Below are 26,406 nucleotides of genomic sequence, written 5' to 3'. Positions count from 1 at the left end.
CTAGAAAAAGAGCAGAATAAACCCACAAAGCAAGCAGATGGGAAAAGGTCATTAAAAAAAGGGGGTTTAAAAATCAGTGAAACTGAAAATAAGGAAAATCAAAATAAAAAAATAATTCTTTGAAAAAAGCAATAAAATTGATGAATCTCCAGCAAGAATGACAAAAAAATAAATTACCAGTATCAGGACTGAAAGAGATAACACTATGTTAAAAGGACACTGAAGAAACAATACATACAACTATGCACATCAAGTTAAATGAATCCATCCCTTGAAAGAAAAGAACTACCAGAACTTAACAAAATAAACCAAACTAAAACAAAATAAACTAGATAACCTGAGTAAGTTGTTTTTAAAAACTGGATTTGTTGTTTAAAATCTTACTGGCAAATCCCATAAAATGCTGAAAGAAAACAACACAAATTCTACACATCTCTTCTAGAAAGTAGAAGAATCACTTTCCAATTCATTTTAAAAGGCTAGCATTACCCTGGTACCAAACCAAGATAAAGATAACACAAAATCTCAATGATGAGACCAATAGCTCAAATGAACAGACACGAAAATCTTCAACAAACAAATCCAGATACGTAAACGGCAGTAACATGCCATGACCAAGTCTGGCATGTGTGAAAATATAAGCAGGTTCAAAAATTGAGAATCAATCAAATCAAAATTTGAAAACCAGACAAGACAAGAACAGCCACCCCCACCACTTCTAGTTTTCTAGCAAGTGCAATGAAGCAAGAAAAAAATAAAGATCTATGGAGTAGTATAGACTAAATAAAACCCCGTCTGTGGTTTCTGAAGAAAATCCCAGGAATTCATAACAAAAAACTCCTAGAATAAGCAAGTTTAGGAAGGTCACAGGATACAAGGTCAACAAACAAAAATCAAACATTTCTATGTTACTAGCTATGTACAACTGGAAACAAATTTCAAAAAATATATCATTTACAACAGCTCCAGAAAATGAACACTTAGGAATAAATCTAAGAAAAGATGTAAATATTCTATAAGCTGAAAATCACAAAATGCTCATGACTAAAATCAAAGAGATACTAAATGGAGAGATGCCCCATGTTCAAGGACTGGAAGATTTACACTATTCCAGTGAAAATCCTAGCAGGACTTTTTGTGATACAGACTGAATATAGCTGATTCTAAGCTTTACACAGAAAGACAAAGTTAAACAGCTAAAACAATTTTGAAGAAGAATTAAGTTGAAGAAATCATGCTGCCCAATTTTAAGACTTACCATAAAGCTACAGTTATCAAGGCATTGTGGTATTTGTGAAGGGACAGACACATGGATCAATGAAATAGAACAGAAAGATCAAAAACAGACCCATATAAACAGCAATTGATTTTTGACAAAAGTGCAAAAGCAATTTAATGAAGAATGGACAGTCTTTTCAACAAATTATTTTGAAACAAGTAGATATCCACATGCAAAAAAATGAAGTTCCACCTATATTACACAGCTTACACAAAAAATTACTTAAAATGGGTCATAGATCTAAATGTAAAACATACAATAGTAAAACTTTTGGAAGAAAACATTGGAAAAAATCCTCATAACCTGGGGTTACACAGAGTTCTTAGATATGATACCAAAAGCATGGTCCACCAAAAGCATGATGAACTAGAATACATCAAAATTTAAAACATTCATGTTTTAAAAGACACCATCAAGAAAATGAAAAAAACCTACACAATAGAAGAAAATATATGCAACTAATATATATGAGACTTGTGTACAGAATATATAAAGAACTCTTACAACTCAATAATAGATAACCCAATAAAAAATGGGCAAAGGATTTGAATAAACATTTCTCCGAGGAAGATACATAAATGGTCAATAAGCACAAGGAAAGATGCTCAACATAATTAGTCATCAGGGAAACACAAAACCACAGTGTGATACCACTTCATATCCACTAGAATGGCTAAAATTTTAAAAATCATGTAACAGTGTTGGCAAAGATGTGGAGGTATTAGAAACTTCATACACTAATGGTGGGAATGTAAAATGGTACAGCCACTTTGGAAAACAATCTAGAAATTCCTCAAATGATCAGACATAGTTTCCATATAACTCGAAATTCTATTCCTAGGTAAGAAATAAAAATATACATACACATAAAAACTTGTACTTGAGGGGCGCCTGGGTGGCTCAGTCATTAAGCGAGTGCCTTTGGCTCAGGTCATGATCCCAAGATCCTGGGATAGAGCCCCACATCGGGCTCCCTGCTCAGCAGGAAGCCTGCTTCTCCCTCTCCCACTCCCCCTGCTTGTGTTCCCTCTCTCACTGTGTCTCTGTCAAATAAATAAATAAATCTTAAAAAAAAAAAAAACTTGTACTTGAATGTTTATTTTTTTTTAAGATTTTATTTATTTATTTGAGAGACAGAGCACGCACACAGGTGCACGGGGGGAAGGGGCGGGGAGAGAGATGGAGAAGCAGGCTCCCTGCTGAGCAGAGATCAACTTGGGGCTCCATCCAGGGACTTCAAGATCATGACCTGAGCCGAAGGCAGATGCTTAACCAACTGAGTCACCCAGGTGCCCCTACTTGAATGTTTATAGCAGCATTAGTCATAATAGCCAAAAGGCAGAAACCTCCCAAATGTCCATCAACTGACAAATGGATTAATGTGTGGCAAATATACAATGGAATATTATCCAGTCATACAGAAAGAATGAAATAGTGACATACTAGAACATGAATGAACCACTAAAACATGTGCTAAGTGAAAGCAGCCAGTAACAGAAGACCACATTATGATTCAATGTATATGAAATGTCCAGAAGAGAGAAATTTATGAGATAGAAAACAAATTAGTGGTCACTTGGTTGGGGGTAGAGGGAGAGGGAGTTGAAAGCTAAAAGGTACGGGGTTTCTTGAGGTGATGAAAATGAAAACTGACTATGGTGATGGTTTAATAGATGACTATACTAAAAATCACTGAATTATATATTTTAAATTGGTAAAATGTATGGTATGTGAATTACATCTCAATAAATCTGTTTTTTAAAAAACATTATAGGGCGCCTGGGTGGCTCAGTCGGTTAAGCGACTGCCTTCGGCTCAGGTCATGATCCCAGGGTCCTGGGATCGAGTCCCACATCGGGCTCCCTGCTCTGCGTGGAGCCTGCTTCTCCCTCTCCCACTCCCCCTGCTTGTATTCCCTCTCTCGCTGTGTCTCTCTCTGTCAAATAAATAAATAAAATCTTTTAAAAAAATAAATAAAAATTAAAAAAAATAAAAAACATTATAGGGTGCCTGGGTGGCTCAGTCGGTTGGGCATCTGACTCTTGGTTTCCGCTCAGGTAGCGTCCCATGGCTCAAGGGATTGAGCCCCACAGCGGGCTCCGTGCTTGACGGGGAGTCCGCTTAGGGATTCTCTCCCTCTGCCCCTCCGCCCCGCCTCCCCGCCCTCTCTCTCTCCAGAGTGGATAAATAAACCTTAAGAAAAAAAGATTACATATGATTCCACTGATGAACATTCTTGAAAAGACAAAACTATAAAGACAGTCTTAATCAGTGGTTTCCAGGGTTTGAGGCTATGACTACAAAGAGAGAGTATTTTAAGTTTTTGTAGTGATTAAACTATTAAATCTCTTGGGGCGCCTGGCTGGCTCAGCTGGTAAGAGCATGCAATGCTTGATCTCAGGGTCATGAGTTTGAGCCCAATGTGGGGTAGAGAGTTCACTTAAAAAAAAAAAAAAAAAACTTAACTGTTCAATCTCCTGATTTTGAAGGTGCTTACAGATACCTCTACATGTTAAAAGTCACAAAACCATGAACAGAATCTACATGCTGAAAATTCACAAAACTATGAACAGAAGAGTTAACTTTACTGTGCTTATTCAAAATATGAGTTTCTTTGAAAGTCGAGAAGCCAATTAAAAAAGCCTCTTCCCCAACAATTTATTCCTAAAGTTATTGGTTAAAGTGAACAAGATAGCCTCTTTGCCAAAGAGTATGGTAGGGATTCAGTGGCCCACAACAGGGTGTGTTCAGGTCCAAGCAGGTGAGGATATCCCTGTTTGCCGCAGGGTGTTGGGAGCCTGAGCAGAGTAAGGAAGGCATTCATGTGAGATGACCTAGAATAGGCAATCAAATATATTGAGGATAATAGAAATCAGACTTTTCACTGTTGTTATAAATATAGAAAGGAAGAAAAGAAAATTGAACCCCATGGGATTAGACATGAAAGTTTAAGTGTGAACTCATGGTTTTCAATATATAGAAATAAACACAGCTGTACATATAAGCACTATACACACCCAATAGCAATTGCTCACTAGCACACAAATCTTGGTTTCTTTTTTTTTTTTTTAAGATTTTATTTATTTATTTGACAGAGAGAGACACAGCGAGAGAGGGAATACAAGCAGGGGGAGTGGGAGAGGGAGAAGCAGGCTTCCCGCTGAGCAGGGAGCCTGATGCGGGGCTCAATCCCAGGACCTGGAATCATGACCTGAGCCGAAGGCAGACGCTTAACGATTGAGCCACCCAGGCGCCCCCAAATCTTGGTTTCTAAATACCATTCTCCATCTAAGAGAAGCAGGAGACCTTAAAAACGTGGCTTATTCTTGAGCTAGGGCAGGGAAAGCATAAGCCTGGTATCAACTTGTGCCAGAAAATAAGAACTTACTCAAATAATGATGGGACAGGTCAACAGGACATGGAAGCCACCTAAAATGGTTTTCCCCTAGCCAAATCACGAAAAATTGTAAGCATCAGAGTAATGCAAGTAATAGATTTTAACCCACTGAATAAAGTAGAAAATCATGAATCAATAAAGATATAAATAAGTTGGAAGTTTGATGAGAAACAGAGTAGTACGCTGAAGCTACCATCCCACAAAATAATTATAAACCTACAAAGAATAGCTTTACTGCGGAGAAGACTGACAGACATCACTTATTCAGTGATACAAGTAAACACCAACAGAAAAAGGACAAATCAAAATTACTAACTCACGATAGGATGCAATAAGAACACAGCATCACGGGGCACCTGGGTGGCTCAGTCGTTAAGTGTCTGCCTTCTGCTCAGGTCGTGATCCCAGGGTCCTGGGATCGAGCCCGGCATCGGGCTCCCTGCTCAGCGGGGAGCCTGCTTCTCCCTCTCCCACTCCCCCTGCTTATGTTCCCTCTCTAGCTGTCTCTCTGTCAAATAAAATCTTTAAAAAAAAAAATAAAAAGAACACAGCATCACTTCTGTAACATCCCTGCCAAAGATGTATAACCTGAATCTAATCATGAAGAAGTATCAGACAAAACTCACAATGAGGGCTGTTGTACAAAATTAGCCTGTAATATTCAAAAGTGCCAAGGTTGTAAAAGTCAAGAAAAAATGAAGACTTGTTCCAGACTGAAGTAGACCAGACACCGGACATTTAATCTAAAGGGAAGGCATGATTGTGACTGGATCCTTTTGCTATACAGAACATTATTGGGACAATCAGTTAAACTTGAATGCAATAAAGATCTGAGGATTAGATGGTCATAACGTATCAATGCTAATTTCCTGATCATATGGTTGTATTGTAGTGATATAAGAGCATGTCCTTTGAAGGAAATACACACTAAGGTACTTAGAGATGATGCAGCGTCATATCATAAACTTACAAACAGTTCAGGAAGAAAACAGTTCTTTGTACTTTACATGTAACTTTGCTATACATTTGGGATTGTTAAAAATAATTTTTAGGGGCACCTGGCTGGCTCAGTTGGTGGAGTGTGCAACTCTTGATGTCAGAGTTGCGGGTTCAAGTCCCACACTGGGTGTAAAGATTACTTAAAAATTAAATTTTTAAAAAATGTAGAGAGATATTTGAAAATTCCAAAGGACATAAAAAGAATGAAATAAAATTTTAAGATAATCCTTCCTTATATGTCTAGATCACTGAAGAGCAAAATTATGTCCCTGACTTATAAACATTAACCATTATTTGCTTTTTGTCACTGACAAAGGACTCACCCAATGATCACATTCACGTCACTGCTTGTTTTGTATTAATCCATTCCTATTGTTAAGTCTCTATTTTTCAATTTCTTGACAAAGTCATCTCCCAAGGAATAATATATTACTTCAGAAATTTTCATTAACTCTTAAAATGAAGTTACTCAGAATATATTTGTGGACTTTTTCCTTTCTTAAAACTTTTTTCAGTAATATAATTCCTTGTGTGTACTGGCATACTTACAGAAAGGGGTACACGATTCCTATTTAGAAAAGTTTATTGAACATTATTCCTGCATTACACTTATTGAAAGAAAAATTTAATTGTCCCTGAAGGCACCGGTCATGTCACATGATCTATACCCTAATGTTTTTTGTATTAAAAATACAGGTTAAATCTGAAATTAGTAAAATGCAGCATATAAAACTTCATGCTGAGCAAAAAAACAAGTCCAAAAAAAAGTTACTCTATATCAGTAGAATAGTTTCCACAGTATATAAGATGTTTCCTATGTAAATGATATTTGAATGCAATTTTTAGAACCACAGTTAAATATATTTTGCAATTTGTTAACTGCAGGTATCCACATTTTCCTTCCACCACATAATCTGTTCCTTTAAGTTGGCAACATCTGCTGGGATCCACAGAATGTAGCAAAAAAAAAAAAGTAGTAGTTATTTCTCAAGATTTGAGAAGTCTGGTCCACCTTTAGTGTAGTTTCCTGAGATTTCTGCTCCACTGAAGTCAAAACCAGGATTCTAAAAGACATGAAAAAAATTATGATAAATCTTACAAGGAAAAATATAAGATATAACTCAAAATATAACTCAAAGGGAAATGGTAAAGATATAAACTAGCAAGTGACACAACAGGAAATCCAAATGGCCAATAAACATGTCAAAAGATGTAATCACCAAAACAGAACTTAAAACTAGGAGGTATATCTCAATTTTCAGATCTACAATATTTAGAAGATCGATATGTATATTACAAGTTGACAAGTGTATGGGCAAACATATACTTCAGTATGAGTGTGAAAACAGATTTTAATAACTATCATCGTTTGAGAGTTTACTACATGCCAGGCAGGGTTCTAAGAGCATATTCAACTTTATCAACATATTCAATCCTCATAACAATCCTAGGAAGTACTATCTCATGCTTTAGTCTTTTTGGAGGGCATTTCATTTATTCAACAAACATTTACTGAGTTCCTACTGTTTGGAAGACACTACTAGAGGCACGTGGAATTCAAAAGTGAACAAAACAAAGATCCCTGCACTGGTGGAGCTGACATTCTTAGAGGAGGACACAAATAATAAACTGTAAGTTATCTAATGTAGAGGTTGGCAAAGTTTTCTGTAAAAAGCCAAGTAGTTAGATATTTCAGTCTTTGAAGGCCATACAGTCTCGTAACTCCTTAATTCTGGAGTTGGTATAAGAAAGACAATATACAAATGAACAAGCATAGGTGTATTCCAATATAACTTTACTTCAAAAACAGGCAGCAGGCCAGATTTCCTCTGTGGGCCATAGTTTGTGAGCCCCTGATCCAGTGTTAAAAGTTGGTGCAAGTGCTACAGAAAAAAAAGAAAGAAAAAAGAAAGAAAAGCAGGGCAGAGTAAGGGAAATGAGAAGATTATAGTATTTAAATAGGATGACCAAAGATAAAGTATACTTTATTGAGCAATGACTTGAAAACAGTGAAGAAGTTAGCCAAGCTTTGGGAGAAGAACCCTGTAGTCAAAAGGACAGAAAAGGAATGGCGTGGAATGTTCAAATATAACAAAAAGTATGGCTAGAGCAGAATGACTGAAGGGGAGATTAGTAGGAGAAGAAGTCAGGGAGATCACTGAGGACCAGATCGGATAGAATGAAAGAGTTCTGAGAAGAGAAGCGATGTGTTCTGACCTGCATTTTAAAAGGACTACTATGCTATTTTGAGAACACTGTAGCTTGGCAAGGGTAAAAGAGAACAATTAGAAGGTTATTGGAGTAATCTAGGCAAGACACTACAGATGGTCCAGATCAAAGTGGTAGTAGAGTTGGTGGTGAGAAGTGGACAAATTCTGAATATATTTGGAAGGTAGTACCAGTAAGGTTTCCTAACAAATTGGACAGGGTGTGTGAGAGAGAGACAGGAGTGGAGGATGATATCCTATTTTTGTTCTTTGGTCTGATCAAGTAGTTTCCATCAACCAAGATGAGAAGACTAGAGGTAGAACACGTGTGGGAAGAAGTTAGGGAGTTCATGTTGAATATGTTGAGTCTGATATATCTGTCAGACTGTCAAGTGAAGATACTGAATTGGAAATGTGACTCCAAAATTGGGGAAAAAGTCTAAACTAGAGACACATATTTGGAAACCATCACCATATAGAAAGAAATTATCCATCAAAACTTTAACAGTGCTTTGATCCAGTAATTCTTCTCCTAGATAAATTAACAGAACATTGGAATAGTTTTACAGAGATGAAAGCACAAATCTTGTTTGAAATAGACACAAATCAAAAAATCCAAATCTTATCAAAAGGGAATAGCTAAAGAAATAATGTTGATATATTCAAACTAGAAAACCCTCTGAAGTAGTTAAAAGGAACAAGTTTTATCTATACGTACTGGTAGGAAGAGACCCAAGATGTATTATTAAATGAAAAAAAACAACATGAACAATACACATAGTGTGATCCTGAATTTATGTTAAAAACAAAGTAGCAAACCAATACATCAATGAGATAAGAATGAGACAGATGCACAGAATGGAGAGATGTTGATGAAAGGAACTTTTCACCTTTTTACACTGTGTAAGTCTATATTGATTGAATTTTTATGAGTTCATTTATGCATTATTGGTGTAAACAAATTTAAACTTAGAAAACATGACAGTACAAATAAATTCCTCTACAGAAAATTTGAAAAAATAAAACCCACACAAAGAAAGACCAGTCATTTTTCTAATGATTTAACTTAAAAAAAAAAAAATCCTCTAAAGAACTTTTGTAATTTTTTGTAACCACATTTGAGTTTTAATTTCAAATAATAATCATTCTATGATTTTAAGATGTTTAACAATACATATTCATACATTCATCTGACTTACTTCTTTCTGGAATCTCTCTAATGTAAGTTTTCTCTGCATTTGGTCTTGCACCCAAGGATCAGCTGCATATTCAGATTCTAGAAGAGAAGTCCAACAATTTGCTGCATCTCTCTTTGTCTTTGTAAGAACAATACGGACCATTTTTCTGTCCTCTAAACAAACAAAAATCACAAATATATTAGAGTTCATCATTAAATTTTATATTTTCAAAAATCATTAGGTAATCTTGACATACAATTATTTTCAATGCATTTCTATCACTATTCTCTTCCAAAGCTGCAAAGACCAAGGACCTAATACAACAGAGGGAAACATACTAAGTTCCAAGACAAAATTAATTTTTAAAAAAAGATTCCAAGAATTATAGATTACCCTTACCCAAAGTCCATGTTCCCTCATCAGCTATTGTAGAATCAAAGAGCTTGCCCTGAAAAATAAACATATAAGGTACTAAAATCATATTTCATTAATTTTTATAATGCTTTCATGATTTAAGACTTTCCTAATTTCCTATCTAATCCACATGTAATTGTCTAGTTTGGTTATAGTAAGGAGATAAAATTTTATACCATTTCTTTTTTTTTTTTTTTTTTAAGATTTTATTTGACAGAGAGAGACACAGCGAGAGAGGGAACACAAGCAGGGGGAGTGGGAAAGGGAGAAGCAGGCTTCCCACCGAGCAGGGAGCCCGATGCGGGGCTCAATCCCAGGACCCTGGGACCATGACCTGAGCCGAAGGCAGACACTTAATGACTGAGCCACCCAGGCGCCCCTATACCATTTCAACATATTGGTAGGTGCTCAACCCTATCTTTCCTCCTAGAAAGTGAAATGGAACCTAGTTTACATTGCTTGGAATATTTACTATGACAAAGAACACAGGGCTCTCTAAAGAAAGATCAGGGCTCCATATTTTAGAAGATGAATAAATATTACTGATCACTGAGCCAAATGTGAAATTAATCTCTGAAATGCTTTATCTTTACCAATTGAAATGAACTACAAGAAGAGCTTTCCTGCTGAAATTAAAAAATGATATCTCTTAAAATAAACTTTAAAAAACTGGTTCAGGGGCACCTGGGTGGCTCAGTCGTTAAGCGTCTGCCTTTGGCTCATGTCATGATCTCAGGGTCCTGGGATCGAGTCCCACATCGGGCTCCCTGGTCCGCGGGAAGCCTGCTTCTCTCTCTCCCACTCCCCCTGCTTGTGTTCCCTCTCTCACTTTCTGTCAAATAAATCAATAAAATCTTTAAATTAAAAAAAAAATGGTTCAATCTCTTTGTTGGGCGATGTAGCATCAAAAAAATTGTAAAGCACGTACTATATAGTTCTGATACAGATTAGCTGTGACTGATTTTTCAGAAACTGTTCTTTTAAGAAAGAAATCAGCAAACATAAGTTTAAAAGAGAATGCACCTACTCAAATCCATTTTGATTTGTTGCTACTTGTCAAATTTAAGTTTTAGGAAATGAAATTAAAAGGTCACGTAAAAAGAGAAAACATTTTTTCAGTATGTCAATAATAGTGAGAAAAAACTCTACGGGTCTAAATGTATACCTAAAATCCTAAAGTTAAAGTTACTGTTAAATTCCCAAAGTCATGGGGATTAACATAAGAATAAAATAAATAAATAAATAAAGACAAAATAGGGGTGCCTGGGTAGCTCAGTCAGTTAAGCATCTGACTCTTGATTTCGGCTGAGGTCATGATCTCAGGGTTGTAGGATCAAAACCCGAGTCTGGTTCCCGTTCAGCAGGAAGTCTGCTGGAGAGTCTCTCTCTCTCTCTCTTCCTCTGCCACTCCCCCCACTTGCACGCACTCTCTCTCTCCAAAAATAAATAAATCTTTAAAAAATAAATAAGTAAAATAAAGACAAAATAGAGACATTTTCAAACAAGCAAAAGCTGTGAGAATTGATCACCAAAAAATTTGTACAATGAGTAATGTTAAAGAAAGTTCTTCAGAAGGAAGGAAAATACCAAATAGAAATGTGAATCTATGAAAAGTAATAAAGAGTACTGGAAATAATAAATATGTTAAAAAAAAAATTCCCAAAGTCATTGGAATTACTAAAGGAAATATGAATTGTAATTTTAAACCACTGTTCAGGAAACTATGAATTATACAACTATCCAGAAAACTCAGTAAGATCCAAGCTGACATAAATCAATGTCTTTCACATGAATCTTTCTTTTCTCTGAAGCACTTAGAACATTTCCATATAAATAATAGCTAACATGTAGTGTACACTCATTACATACTAGACACAATTCCAAGCTCTTAATTCCCCTGGATACCATGTTATGCTCAAAACAATCCTATCAGAAAGTTACTACAATTACCATACTTTGTGGGTGAAGGCATAGAGACACTGAATAATCTCTTGCCCAAGGTTACAAAATTATAAAAATGGCATAGTCAGGTATCCTACAATAAGGAATCTCCCTTCACCACTTCATTACACTGTCATCAAACATCTTGAGCATCTAATCTGGGAAAGAAATCTAACTTCAAAGTAACTGAATTTAACTATAAAGCTTATCAAGGAAAAAGCGGCTCCCAGCTCCAACGGACATGATGAGAATAAAAGGGGTATTATTTTCTTCAAACAACTCTCGACTACCTGCTTAACCACTCCACAAACATGCAGAATTTTTCTGTTTGATGAAAAAATAAATCACCTGACAACATCTCTGAATCCTCATCCCGATATCCTTATCCTTTATTTTCTTCTTTACTGTTCTATAACTGCCTGAACATTTATTAGTTTAGCTTTATTATGCCTCCCTGCAAGAACATAACCTATCTGAGTGCAGGAAACTTCTGTCTTGTTCACCATTGATCTCTCAACACCTCATCAGTGCCTGGAAGAAATATATGCACAATAAATATTTGTTCCTTTAAATATCTAACTGAAGACCGGCAGAGGAACAAAAGCATTAGCTTCATTTGGTTTAGAAATAAAGCCAGAAAACCGGACTCCTCAAATCTCTACGTCAACTCAGGACTAGCCGTGAGAGTGGGGCGCTCCGACCAGACCAGGCCAATGATAGCGCTCTTTCGGCCAAAGGAGCCATTCGGCCTCCCAACAGTCTTTTCACGGAAACCATGAACCTTGGGACTCTGGGACTTAGAGGCCGGGAAGAAACTGAGCACAAGCCAAGACCTGCCGCTACCTTGAGGATCTCGCGGCCACCCACGGCCAGGGCCACATGCCGGCTCTGCAGGCCGCACTGGATATCCTGGGCGCGAGTGCCAGGCGGCACCTGAACTTCAATGAACACCTCCTCCAAGGTCTGGTACCACTGGCCCCACGGCGTCCCGCACGGAACCACCCCACTGCGCTCCTCAAACGGGGCCGACATACTCCAGTAGTCTCCCAGCTGCAGCCGCACGGAGCGAGACCAGCGCACGCGCGAAATCTCCACGCTCAGGCCACGCCCGGGACTCTCCGCTCAGGTCACTGCACATGCGCAGGGACGTAGGCTGATGTCTCAGCCTGTTCCTTTTTCCTTTTCAATGGCCATTTAGGGCCCTGGCAGTACCCAGTCTGAAAGAACTGAAATCCGGGGAAGTTTACACCCAAGGAAGGGTCGGAGGTTGGAACCAGTGAAACTAGAACTCACTGCACAGCCACCTATATGACGCCAAAAGCGGACTTTCCAAACTGCTCAGTTATGAAATGCGCTTGCGCAAATGTTGCTAGTATGTAAGTTACAATTGAGTAACGCCAGGAATGATTGGACACGGGGTGGGAGTGGAGGAGGAAGGAGGCAATAATCGTTTCCTATTGGCTGGTAACCTAAACGCAAAGAAGCCCTAATTGGACGCGTCGAGGTTAGGTGCGCATGCTCTTTAGATGTTCCCGTCCTGGATTGGTGTGCCCAGGATTTTGGTTTCAAATCTGCTGACGTTAGAGGTGGGCGGGGAATAAGCCGGGAGGTTTGAATTTGCAGTGAGTAGGCTGTAATAAGCGGCAGGAAGTTGGGAGGAGAGCTAGTGACCTTCAGTTTGTGGAGCTGGTCGTCAACATGTCTTTTCCTAAGGCGCCTCTGAAACGATTCAATGACCCTTCCGGTGCGTACGGGGAAAGGAGCTGGGGGTCGGGATATGTTGTCACGCACCTTGCCCCTTTTGGTTCGTTTCATCGGAGGCTAATAGGCAATTTTAGGGCCGCGATGGGTCTCATTCAATTGATTCGTTTTTCTAAAATCTATACTAAACATTTGCTACATTCCTAGTACTATTCAGAGTGATAAGGATACAGCAGTGAATGAAGCAAAGCCCCTGCCTCATGGAGTTTACATTCAACTGGAGAATGCAGCCAATAAACAGTACTGTGGAGAAACTAAAGCAGAGAGAAGGGAATCAGAATAAGGAAACTGTTAGTAGCTATTTGATGGTCGAGTGCAGAAGGCCTCATTGATTAAAAAAAAAAAAAAATTGACCTGTGGCTTTTCGTATGAACTTGTGGTTTTCTTTTGGATATTCCATTCAGGAATAAAAGAAGGATGATTGCGGGGCGCCTGGGTGGCTCAGTTGGTTAAGCGACTGCCTTCGGCTCAGGTCATGATCCTGGAGTCCCTGGATCGAGTCCCGCATCGGGCTCCCTGCTCGGCAGGGAGTCTGCTTCTCCCTCTGACCCTCCCCCCTCTCATGTGCTCTCTCTCATTCTCTCTCTCTCAAATAAATAAATAAAATCTTTAAAAAAAAAAAAGAAGGATGATTGGTAAAGGCAGTAAAGGAAAAGACCTGGAGCATGAAAATAACGTATACTACAGTTTCACAAAGGTCTAGTAGGTATACAGGCTGGATTTCAACCTAGTTCTTTAATCAAAATCCTAAATCTAACAACCAAATTTGATTCTTTAGTCTTTAAGGAAGTTTTTGTTAAGTATGGTTTTAATTGTTCTCAACTTTGATGATGCTGCTTTGTCACTGTCCACCATCCCATCATTTGCTGGCCCATATCCCATTTTGGGAGAGTGTAAACCTAATGATGAACCAGAATATAAGATTTCAAGATCATTTTATTTTCTGGCTGCTCTGACAAGTCTAGACTGGCACTTCTCATGCTTTTCCACAGAAGCATTCCTAAAAGAAGAGAGCTGGGCGCCTGGCTGGCTCAGTAGGTAGAACATGTGAGTCTTGATCTCGGGATTGTGAATTCAAGCCCCATATTGGGCCTAGAGCTTAACTAACTAACTAACTAACTAACTAAATAAATAAATAAATAAATAAATTGGGTCTAGAGCTTAACTAAATAACTAACTAAATAAATAAATAAATAAATTGGGCCTAAAGCTTAACTAACTAAATAAATAAATAAAAATAAATAAATAAAAGGAGAGAGCACACCATAACCATAGGCTCTGCATACCCTCATCCTCTCTTCCCCCAAAAGACATAGCTAACAGTAATGGTGAAAGTCTCTCGTTTGCTTTGAAACATAAAATGTTCCCCACTGCCTGCCTCAGCCCCTATCCCAAATGAGTAAAATAGGTGCTCTAAGACGTGCCATTGTTAAGCTGATTTTAGGGAAACCTCGCCAGCCTCCTATTCACCCCAGGTTATAAACAGTTTGTAAAGTGAGAGATTTGAGCTAGCCAAGATTAATGTTTTTTGCTAAGTCTGCCTTTACCTTAGATACCCCACTGAATTCTGTATTTCAATTTGAAACTCTCTTCTGATTAGAAATCCACTATCTCAATTCCTTATTGACCATATTTAGGTCAAAAAGCTCCCAGGATTGGAATTTTTGTGTCATTATTTTTGTTATCATTATTCCAGGTAGAGGAATGGAAACTTCATTCCCTCCTTGATGTTTTTATAGCCTCTTAGAATTGATGAAAGGAGTGACTTTAATACTTTTAAATTGTGTCCCAGAATGAGAAATAAATTGTGTATCTCTATCCAGGATACATTTTTTTATATTTCTACAGCTATCACTGAAACAAAAAGTCTCACAAAACAGTGCTTAACTTTGCTAAATTTGAGTCACACTGATATTTTCTATTGTGTTTCACTTTTTTTAATGCTAGTCAAGATGTACCAACAAGTTCTTATCTATCATTCCATTTTAAAAACACTTAAGGGACAGCCGGAGTTGCCTTGAAATGGTCAAACTCCTTGAAGTTCCTCTTTATTTGCATGAAACTCTTTGCTGAAGTAAATAGCTTTTCAGAGAATAGTATGAATCTATTGATTCTCAGTCGGTTAAAGCTTTATGCTAATGATATTTTTACCCTTTTGTTTAAGTAGGCTTTATGCCCAGTGTGGGGCTTGAACTCATACCCTGAGATCAAGAGTCACAGGCTGTACCAACTGAGCCAGCCAGGCTCCCCTTATGCTAATGATTGTCCTGAGAATGAGATCTCAAGTCGACTATGCATAAACACTCTGAGGTGCCTTCAGTTTGAGACTCTAGTTAAGTGAGGTTATACTGTATAAATTTCTGGATCATAGAAATATTGTCTAGTACAGGGGTGCCTGGGTGGCTCAGTCAGTTAAGTGGCTGCCTTCTGCTCAGGTCATGATCCCAGGGTCCTGGGGTCAAGCCCCTTGTCAGGGTCCCTGCTCAGCCTGGAGCCTGCTTCTTCCCCCTCTGCCTGCTGCTTCCCCTGCTTGTGCGTTCTCTCTCTCTCTCTGTCAAATAAATAAAATTTAAAAAATATATATTGTCTAGTACAGTTTGTAGTATGTATAACATGACTTTATAAATTTCCTGATATGTCAATATTAGCCAGGGATGAATTATCACTATAAATTTTTATTCCAGACTAAACCTTGAGGGCTAGACTTTTAGTTGCTTCATTTCTAGAATCTGATGGTAATTACCTCAGTGACTCTCTTTGAGTAGAGTTGATTCCAAATATTTTTTTCTTATATTCAATCCTTAATACAAAGCCATGTTGCTTTTTTTAATGATGTTTATCTCAAGACAGTCTTCGCTGTTTTGTTCAGTTACCTGTTTCTTTGACTCATTGAAATTAAGAGCATTTGGGGAAGATAATGGTGTTTTCCATAGAGAGGCCTGTTCTTGTGCTATCAAATGGATGCTATTTTTACATTTGAAAAAAATAAACAATTTATTAATGGTATTTTGCATTTGTATTACTTTATTATGACATGTTTTTAACTTAAGATCATAAATTACATTAGATGAGACATTAATGTGCTATGTTTCCTTTAGGTTGTGCACCGTCTCCAGGTGCTTATGATGTTAAAACGTCAGAAGTATTGAAAGGACCAGTATCCTTTCAGAAATCACAAAGATTTAAAAAACAAAAAGGTAATGGATTCCAAAATAAAATAATGGTTATGTGATTTCATAAGTTTTAAAGTTATGACTAACAGCATTTAAATTAGAAGATTCTATACTATTGCTAAAAAGGTGAAGCTACAGTTATATTTAAATTTTCTTATTTGATGAATTTACAAATGAGTCAACTACAGAATAATGCTTTAATCATTTCACTATTGTATAACCAGAAAAATTAAGCAAGATACTCATGTAAATATATAGTTTCCCTTTTGGTAATTACCTTAACCTTCTGTCAGGGAATATCAAGAAAATCAGAAAAGTGTTGGATGTGAAAATACTGTTGTGCAACTAATTATTCGGACATGTACAATCAAGAAATGAACTTTATATTACTTCACTAATAATTACAATAAGAAATTTGGAAATTGGATTTTGTCTGTGTTTCAACATGTAAGCACCAACCAAGATCTGTACAATTTATTTTATTGTAGAATCTCAACAAAATCTTAATGTTGACAGAGATACTACCCTGCCTGCTTCAGCAAGAAAAGTTAAGACTTTGGGATTAAAGGTGAGGAACTCTAATATTCTAGTTGGTTTATCACCTAAATCATGAAAACATTTCTTTTCTTTTTTTTTTTTTTTAAAGATTTTATTTATTTATTTGAGAGAGAGAGAATGAGAGACAGAGAGCACGAGAGGGAAGAGGGTCAGAGGGAGAAGCAGACCCCCTGCCGAGCAGGGAGCCCGATGCGGGACTCGATCCCGGGACTCCAGGATCATGACCTGAGCCGAAGGCAGTCGCCCACCCAACTGAGCCACCCAGGCGCCCCATGAAAACATTTCTGAAAAGTATTTTATTTGATTAGAATGGATTAAGTGTATAAAGTAAGGTTATAAGTAAACCTATAAATTAATAAAAAATATTATCATTAGGACTCTACCAAGATTTATATTTCTGCCTGTGTCATTACTAAATATATTGTTTAAACATGCCCATAGTTCAGAATTACAAAATAGTCTCCACTTCTCAGTCATTTCTCAATCTAAATTGTCTAACACCTTGTAAGCCTTTAAAAAGTATGCAATGCTTTGATTTGGTAGTTAATATCATTTGAGTTGTTTTGGTTTTGTTTGTTTGTTTGTGCAGAAGGGTAAGTATTGGTGAAGAAAAAGGAAAAAAAAAAAAAACATTCTAAGGCCTAAAAGAGATGTGCTGGGAGATTAAATTCTTAACTTCATGTTATGGCTTGTGCAACAGCCTAAGTGTTATTAGTGTTTCCATTAGTTCATAAAGCAAGTTGTAGTTTCTTAAGAAATTGCAAAAAGAGATTTGTTAATATGGAAGAGATTGAGAGTTAGGAAACCAAGGCTGTAGGGTAAGCTTAGACTTGTTCATTTGTTCAGCAATTACCTAAGTCTCTTGTTTTATAATGTAGGGCTTCATTATCCAATATGGAAGTGATTAGCCACATGTGGCTATTGAGCACTTGAAGGTGAAGAGCTAAATTTTTATTATTATTTAATTTTAATTAATATATATTTAAAAACTGATACTTGATTCTGTTGTTGGAAAACGCAAATGTTTTTTGGAACATATTGGGTATGTGAATCTACTTCTTGATGTGTACATTTTATGAAATCTAAATATAGCTCTCTCTCTTTTTTTTTGTAAGTAGGCTCTACACCCAGAGTTACAGTGTGGAGCCCACTGCGGGGCTTGAACTCACAACCCTGAGATCAAGACCTAGCTGAGATCATGAATCGGATGCTTAAACAACTGAGCCACCCAGGCGCCCCATAGATAGCTATTTCTGATAAAAATCTAGCATCTGAGTGAGATGTGCCGTAAGTGTAAAATACACAGCAAAGTTTGAAGACCTAGTACAAAACACATAAAATATCTCACTGATAATTTTATACATTATAATATAATGACATATTGAAATAATACTTTTTACATTTAGGGTAAAATAAAATATATTATTAAAATTCTACTTTTTAAATATGACTACTAGAGGGGTGCCTTGCTGGCTCAGTCAGAAGAGCATGCGACTCTTGATCTTGGGGTCATGAGTTTAAGCCCCACATCAGGCATAGAGATTGCTTAAACAAATAAATAAACTTTAAAACATATATATGACTACTAAAAAATTTGAAAATACATATGTGGGGGCGCCTGGGTGGCTCAGTCATTAAGCGTCTGCCTTCAGCTCAGGTCATGATCTCGGGGTCCTGGGATCGAGCCCCACGTTGGGCTCCCTAGTCAGTGGGGAATCTGCTTCTCCCTCTCCCTCCACCCCTCCCCTTCTCATGCTCTCTCGCTTGCTCTCTCTGTCTCTCTCAAATAAATAAAGTCTCTAAAAAAAAAAAGAAGTATGTATGTGGTTTGTAATGAATTATTATTGGGCAGCACTGATATAGACAGTCTTTTCTTACACATTGATTTAAACATATATACAATGGGATATTCTTCAGCCATAAAAAGGAATGAAATCCTGCTGTTTGCAATAACATGGATGGACCTAGAGAGAATAATGCTAAGTGAAATAAGACAGTTAGAGAAGGATAAATACCATATGATTTCACTCATATGTGGAATTTAAAAAACAAACGAGTAAAGGGGGAAAAAAAGAGAGACAAACCAAGAAATGGTCTCTTAACTCTAAAGAACAAACTTATGGTTACCAGAGAGGAGGAGGATAGGAGGATGGGTGAAATAGGTGATGGGAATTAAGGAGTGCTCTTGTCGGGGCGCCTGGGTGGCTCAGTTGGTTAAGCGACTGCCTTCGGCTCAGGTCATGATCCTGGAGTCCCGGGATCAAGTCCCGCATCGGGCTCCCTGTTCGGCAGGGAGTCTGCTTCTCCCTCTCCCACTCCCTGTTTGTGTTCCCTCTCTCGTTTGTGTTCCCTCTCTCGCTGTGTCTTTCTCTGTCAAATAAATAAATAAAATCTTTAAAAAAAAAAAAAAAAAGGAGTGCTCTTGTCTTGATGAACACCTGGTGATGTATGGAAGTGTTGAATCACTATATTGTACACCTGAAACTAATATTACACTGTATATTAACTATACTGGAATTAAAATTTAAAAAAATAAAATAATTTTTAAAAAGTTGCTTTAAATTTCTTAATTTGAATTTCTTGAAGAAACAGTTCTGAGATTTTGAATTAATTATAGAACTCTTAGAAAACTTACATACAGGCTTGTGTAAAACCCCTAATTAATAGACCTTCCTTGATAGAAAATGCCATCATATGGAAAATTAATAAATATGAAACTGATAAAGCCCCCCCCCAACTTAGAAGCACATAAAGCAGGTTGTGTTCAATATGTTTATCCATTTTCTTCCATTTTAGATGGAAAAGATAGATATTCTGTTTAGGGCCATTGTGTCAGAAAAGCTGTTGGATATAAAAATACATCGAACAAAAATTATATGTCTTATTTAGAATAAAGGCAAAAGTAGATTAGAACCAGCTTACACGGGACACCTGGGTGGCTCAGTTGGTTAAACATCTGCCTTCAGCTCAGATCTAGGTTCCGGGATCCACCCCAACATCTGGCTCAGCGAGAGTCTGCTTCTCCCTCTGACTTCCCCCCTCTTGTGCACTCTCTCTCTCTCTCTGAAATGAATAAATAAAATCTTAAAAAAAAAAAAAAGTATCAGCTTACCCCATTTTAATTTTTATGTCTTTGCATGTGTAGTTTTTTTTTCCTCTTTGGGTATCAAGGTTTAAGTTTATTACTCTTTGTAAGATTCTTTTCTTTCTGGGATAGCATAATTAAATATTCAAAATGTATTGATGTTTACATTAGAAAGAAGGCATTCAGCAGCTTTATTCATGAAGCTCCACCTGTTCTTTTCCCTGGACTTATTAGGAAAATCCTAATAATCTATTAGGGTGAAAACTTAAACCTGAAATATTTTAAGATTTAAAGAACCTTTTCCTTCTTTTACCAGACAAGTCTCCTACAAAATGTTTAATATGCTCAGTGAAATGTTTAAAATAGAAATTAACTGTTTGATGAGGAGCTCCCCTCTACTTGCTAGATAGGATGCTGCCTGATTCATGAATTACTTAATGAAGCCAATTAGATCTTTAAGGAAAAAAAAGAAAGGGGTGCCTGGCCGATCCAGTCAGTAGAGCCTGTGAATCTTGATCTTGGGGTTGTGAGTTCAAGCTGCACACTGGGGGGTAGAGTTTACTTAAAAAAAAAGAAGAAAAGAAAGAGAAATTAAAGTGTTTAATCTTTTTTTTTATAACTGAAAATCCAATCTGTGATATTTGTGGCACTTAAATTTGCTTATCTCTGTTCTTTGACTTTTAAATAGAAGGAATCTCAAAAGAATGATAAAGATTTGAAGATATTAGAAAAAGAGGTAAGCGGGCGCCTGGGTGGCTCAGTTGGTTGAGCGACTGCCTTCGGCTCAGGTCATGATCCTGGAGTCCCGGGATCGAGTCCCACATTGGGCTCCCTGCTCAGCAGGGGGTCTGCTTCTCCCTCTGACCCTCTTCCCTCTTGTGCTGTCTCTCATTCTCTCTCTCAAATAAATAAAATCTTTAAAAAAAAAAAAAAAAAAAAAAAGAAAAAGAGGTAAGCAATGCTTTCAACTTAATTGAAAAACAAATGTGCTATAAAATGGAAAGAGTTGGGACGCCTGGTGGTTCAGTTGGATAAGCATCTGCATTCCGCTCATGTCATGATCCCAGGGTCCTGGGATCGAGTCCTGCATTGGGCTCCTTGCTCAGCGGGGCTCCTGCTTCTCCCCCTGCCTGCTGCTCCGCCTGCTTGTGCACTATCTCTCTCTCTGACAAATAAATAAATAAAATCTTTAAAAATAATAAAATAAAATGGAAAGAGTTACTTAGAGTTAAGAGACAGGGATTCTGTTGTGCAGTTTGGCGAGTTCTGTAGCAGATGGGCAAGGCCTACCATCAGGACCACCAATGCCTGCCATCAGGACCAATGCCTGCCAGTTAACTGTTGTTCCTTAGCTTCCTTAGATACCATGTTTCAGAGCCTGGTTGTCCATGTGGTATGCTGGCAACGTCAAGTTTGTTGGGGCGCCTGGGTGGCTCAGTCGTTAAGCGTCTGCCTTCAGCTCAGGTCATGATCCCAGGGTTCTGGGATCGAGCCCCGTATTGGGCTCCCTGCTCCGTGGGAAGCCTGCTTCTCCCTCTCCCACTCCCTCTGCTTGTGTTCCCTCTCTCGCTGTTTCTCTCTCTGTCAAATAAATAAATAAAATCTTAAAAAAAAAAATCAAGTTTGTTAGCATACTAAGGGACAGATTCAAGATAACCCACTTCAATGAAAAATTGATAACTAAAAATTACTGCATTGATTTATCACAATTATGCATGGGCCAGATATTTATATTTACTCAGCGCACACTCTTCCTGTATGCTAATCTATATGTTAAGACAGTGACTAGCTAGAGAATTTCTTAATGAGCATGAAATCCTAGCAGGTTAGTTGAACTATGAAAAAGTTGTGCTAACCTGACACATCCTCAGCACTGTAGGTATATATATGTCTTATTCAAGGATAAAATGGAGCTGGAGGGTGAACCTGGAACTGTCCTGTCCAATATGGTAGCCACTCACCACTTGAGACTTCTTAAATTAAGTAAAGTAAGAACTCAATTTTTTTATCACACTAGTCACATTTTTAAATGCGCAGTAGGCACTGCAGTGAGTGGTTCCCGTACTAGACAGTACATTTCTACCATGGCAGAAGTCTCTACCGAGCAGAGGTGACCTGAAGAACCCACTTACTGGGGAGCCTGGGTGGCTCAGTTAGTTGAGCATCCAACTTTTGATTTTGGCTCAGGTCGTGATCTAGGGGTCATGAGATTGAGCCCCAGGTTGGGCTCTGCGCTCGGTGTGGAGTCTGCTTGGGATTCTCTCTTTCTGCCCTTCCCCCCGCTCTCTCGCTCTATATATATAAAATAAAATCTTAAAAAAAAAAAAACAACCCACTTACTTCCCTAAGCAGGGGTAAGATAGTCACTGCCAGCTTTGCTTTTCTGGCAGTCTTTTTTTTGTATGTTTCCATTGCTCACCAACTCTTTTTAGTGCATATATTCTTTTGACATATTACAACTTTCATTGATTATAGTTAAATGTTGGCTTAGGACCAAGAATATGTCAAGTTAACTTTGCAAATCTCTGCCCTGGTTGCTCTGATTCTTTTAGTATTTAGTTATATTGGCCATCATTTTATTGAGGACACATGCCTACAATATAGGGGTTGATACTTAGAGATGTGATAGCTGAGTCTCAGAGAGATAGCTGGTGAGTGAGTGGCAGTGCCAAGATTAGAACTGGTAATTTGTGTCAATTTCTTAATCTTTTGGAATAGAGATTTTAGACAAATACAGCTCTATTTTATTTAAACCCCACAGTATTTGTAGTTTGTTTAATTTGAATTAATTATCAACATGTAAAAGTAGAATTTCATGCAAAACAAATTCAGATTTCTGGGCTATGTAGTGAAATCAGAAGATCTGACAATCCTCTTACAGATTTTTAAGACCTATCATAAATATGACTGTTGAAACAGCTAGTAAAATCGGAATATCTAAGAGCATCATGTCACAGAGGTTTTTCTAGAACTTTAATGTTTCATTATCAATAGCATATAGTTTCATTGGCACTGTATTGGTGATTCATTCATTTATCACCTTGTTTCTGTCCAGATTCGTGTTCTTCTGCAGGAACGTGGTGCTCAGGACAAGCGGATCCAGGATCTGGAAGCTGAGTTGGAGAAAATGGAGGCCAAGCTAAATGCTACAGTCAGGGAGAAAACATCTCTCTCTGCAAGTAATGCTTCACTAGAAAAACAGCTTATTGAGTTAACCAGGACTAATGAGCTACTAAAATCAAAGGTATTTGAACCTGATAATAATACTTACAATTGAATAAATTAAAAACATGGTTTTTTTTTTTTCCTATATAGTTGTTTGGGAATTTTAGGCTCTAGTTTAGTCTTTTTCCTTCACCAAATGTACCTTAAATGTTAAGCTGCTTCCAAAAAGAATTATTATCTTTTTTATTATGGTACCTTTTTTATTATGGTATAAGAGGGGATAAACAAACAAGTTGCTTTTGTTTTTTTTTTTGTTTTTTTTGTTTTTTTTTTTTTTTTAAAGATTTTATTTATTTATTTGAGAGAGAGAATGACATAGAGATAGCATGAGAGGGGGGAGGGTCAGAGGGAGAAGCAGACTCTCTGCTGAGCAGAGAGCCCGATGTGGGACTCGATCCCGGAACTCCAGGATCATGACCTGAGCCGAAGGCAGTCGCTTAGCCAACTGAGCCACTCAGGCGCCCAAGTTGCTTTTGTTTTAATGTCTGATATTTTGTCACCCTTCTTCAGAGTTACCCCCAATAAATAAGGCCATTAATAAAACTTGCAAAATTTACACCTAGAGGTCACTTTAAAGATCTTTCTCTGAAATAAATAATAGCATAACAGCAGGCTTCCATCTCAAATCCTCTTGGAAATGAAGTGGGAAATGAATAAATTTGTGGACTAAATATGTTTAATAGATAAATTTTGTTTATTAATATTAATATACTAATAGATCTTAAAGGACATAACATGGTCATCTGCTTTTGTCTGAAGTAAGAGGAGGCTGTAAATCACTGTTCAGTTCGATAACAGTCACTTATTCAGGGCCTGTAATGTGCTGAGCTCTTTGATTACAAAGGGAGCGAGGGTGCATAAGAATCAAGCTTGGGGCAGGGAGCAGATTCCTGGGTCCCACGGAGGGAGATTCTGATTTGGTAGGCCTGGGATGGACCCTGTAGCCTACATATTTCCAAAGAGATCAGGCAATTCAGATGCATTTTGCTAAGCAAGCACACTTGACAGAATCCTCCCCAAGAAGCTTGTTATAGAGGCTTGCAGTGGACTCTTCAGCATGCAGAGGTAGGTGACCACCCAAGCTGCTCTCAAAAATAAACCAGAAAAGGGCACCTGGCTGGCTCAATCTGTAGAGCATGCAACTCCAGATCTCGGGGTTGTGAGTTCAAGCCCCACATTGGGTGGAGATTACTTAAAAATAAAACCTTCCCCAAAAATTAAATAAATAAACCAGAAAGTCATATTAATCAAGAAGAGGGACAAGAATAGTAATAGCATAAAATCAGTAATTCTGGTGTGGTCAAAGCCTATTTTCTCTACCAGAGTATAATGTAAGTAAATAATAGTTCCAGTAAAAGAATAATCAATATTTCTGTGATTTTTATGTAGGACCTAGTAGAAAATATTTCTAAATTTTTTATGTTTCTTGTACTTAGTTTTCTGAAGATAGTAACCAGAAGACTATGAGAATTCTAAGCCTCGAGTTAATGAAACTTAGAAACAAAAGAGAAACAAAGATGAGGGTGAGTGATGTCTTTGGTGAGTTTGCTGTGTCTGGATCTGGCGGTCTGAACAATCTCTCATTTCCTAAAACAGATATTTCTGTTGTGTAGAGTATGATGGCTAAACAGGATGGCATGGAGGTGAAGCTGCAGGTCACTCAGAAGAATCTTGAGGAGTCTCAGGGGAAAATAGCACAGCTTGAGGGGAAACTGTGAGTGACTAAAAAAGAAATTATTAAGTGTAACTAATTCTTGATTTACCTCTCACCTTGCTCTTGTTTACTGAGACTGAACCTTCCTTCGCTTATGTCATTGATCCCTGCTTGCCCTATTTCTCTTCTTCAACAGAGCCCTGATGATTCCCAAACATTTTATGCTGAAAAGATGTATGAATGTTTTAATTTTGTCCATCTTCTGTATAAATGATGAGGAAAGGCTTCATAATCTTTGTAGTAGCACCATCTTATGGAGATGGTAGACCAAAATAGAGGAATATTGGTACAGGAAGCTGTGATTAATGCAAATCCTAGCCTTCTTTTTATTACTGAGCTATAACTTACCTACAAAAAAATATACTGAGCGTAAGTATTCAGTTTGATAACTTTTGACAATTGTAATCACCTCTGTAATCACCACCCAAACAAGATAGAGAACATTGCCATCCTTCCAGAAAATTCCTTCCTGCCCCTTCCTGCTCCCCTGCCCTTCCCCATTGTGATGTCCCCCAACCCCTGAAGCCACTTTCTGACTTCCATCATCATCATTAGTTCGGCCTTTTGGGGGATGGTTATCACAGTATGTGCGTGTATGTCTTCTTTTGTTTAACATAATGTTTTGAGATTCATCTAAGCTGTTGTATTATAATTTGTTCCTCTATTTCTGAGTAGTATTCCACTACTTGAATTTAGCTCCATTTGTTTACTATTTCTCTGTTGATCATCATTTGGGTTTTCAGTTTCTGACTGTTGTGAATAAGACTGCTATGCATGTCTTTTTCTGGACATAAGTTTTTATTTCTCTTGAATTAACATCTAGGATTAGAATTCCTGGATCATAGGGTAGTGTAGTATATGTATAATGTGTTAAAAAACTCAAAAGTGGTTGTCGCATTTTACAGTCGCACTTAGCAGCGTATGATAGTTCCAGTTGTTCCACTTCCTCTCCAAGGTTTGATATTGTCAGTCTATTTGATTTTGGCCCTTCTAGTAGGTAGGAAGTAGTGTCTCATTTGTCATTTTGTTAGTATAAGGGTCAAGCTTCTCTTTCTGTGCTCGCTGACCATTCATATAAATCCTTTTATAAGGCGTCTATTTAAGTTTTTTGCTCATTGTTTGAATTATTTGGAGGAGGTAAACACATGAATAATTAGAAGAAAGGCAACCTAAAACAAAGGCTTTATAGCAACAAAATGCTATTTTGTATGTGCGGTGGGTAGGGAAGCCAGGAAAGCTACAAGAAAGATCATTTCTAACACTCAGGATTTTATAGGTGATAATTCTCATCATCATAACCCTTTTATCAGAATTTATTTGGAAAGCTTAAAAAAAAACAAAACTTCAGTTTCCTATTTGTATATTTTAAATTGTCAATTTGAGAGGTCACATAAAATGATGGTTAAGAATTTGGATGCTACGGTAGAGCATGCGACTCTTGATCTCAAGGTTGTAAGTTCGAGCCCCACATTGGG

At 37.5% G+C, this 26,406-nt stretch overlaps 2 protein-coding genes across 4 annotated transcripts in view; one reads left to right on the top strand and one right to left on the bottom strand.

Annotated features, from left to right (window-relative positions):
- Positions 1–6,240: 6,240 nt before the first annotated feature.
- Positions 6,241–12,526, bottom strand: NUDCD2 (NudC domain containing 2). Its single transcript, XM_021698062.1, has 4 exons — positions 12,259–12,526; positions 9,460–9,508; positions 9,082–9,233; positions 6,241–6,739 (listed from the first exon to the last, which is right to left on the bottom strand). The coding sequence occupies exons 1-4, from the start codon at positions 12,445–12,447 to the stop codon at positions 6,656–6,658; spliced, it is 474 nt and encodes a 157-aa protein (XP_021553737.1). The 5' UTR covers positions 12,448–12,526; the 3' UTR covers positions 6,241–6,655.
- A 426-nt stretch (positions 12,527–12,952) lies between these two features.
- The window catches only part of HMMR (hyaluronan mediated motility receptor), a 36,384-nt gene continuing 22,930 nt past the window's right edge, over positions 12,953–26,406 (top strand). Inside the window, exons 1-7 of one of the 3 annotated variants that reach the window (XM_021695608.2) lie at positions 12,953–13,159; positions 16,275–16,373; positions 16,838–16,917; positions 20,681–20,728; positions 23,048–23,236; positions 24,654–24,740; positions 24,831–24,931. In XM_021695608.2, coding sequence (XP_021551283.2) covers positions 13,114–13,159; positions 16,275–16,373; positions 16,838–16,917; positions 20,681–20,728; positions 23,048–23,236; positions 24,654–24,740; positions 24,831–24,931 — 650 coding nt within the window. In that variant the 5' untranslated portion in view covers positions 12,953–13,113. The remainder of the gene's footprint in view (positions 13,160–16,274; positions 16,374–16,837; positions 16,918–20,680; positions 20,729–23,047; positions 23,237–24,653; positions 24,741–24,830; positions 24,932–26,406) is intronic. The other 2 variants (XM_044916854.1, XM_044916855.1) reach the window with 2 other exon arrangements.

Source organism: Neomonachus schauinslandi, chromosome 7, assembly GCF_002201575.2.
Source record: "Neomonachus schauinslandi chromosome 7, ASM220157v2, whole genome shotgun sequence".
NCBI lineage: Eukaryota > Metazoa > Chordata > Mammalia > Carnivora > Phocidae > Neomonachus > Neomonachus schauinslandi.
The sequence above is the reverse complement of the archived record's forward strand: the minus strand, read 5'-3'. Positions and strand labels throughout refer to the sequence as shown.

Coding starts and splice junctions, on each gene's coding strand:
- NUDCD2 (XM_021698062.1), bottom strand. CDS start 12,447: ATGTCGGCCCCGTTTGAGGAGCGCAGTGGGGTGGTTCCGTGCGGGACG. Junction 9,234..9,459: donor TGAGGGAACATGGACTTTGG/GTAAGGGTAATC, acceptor TTGTTTGTTTAG/AGGACAGAAAAATGGTCCGT. Junction 6,740..9,081: donor TAGAGAGATTCCAGAAAGAA/GTAAGTCAGATG, acceptor CATGTCTTTTAG/AATCCTGGTTTTGACTTCAG.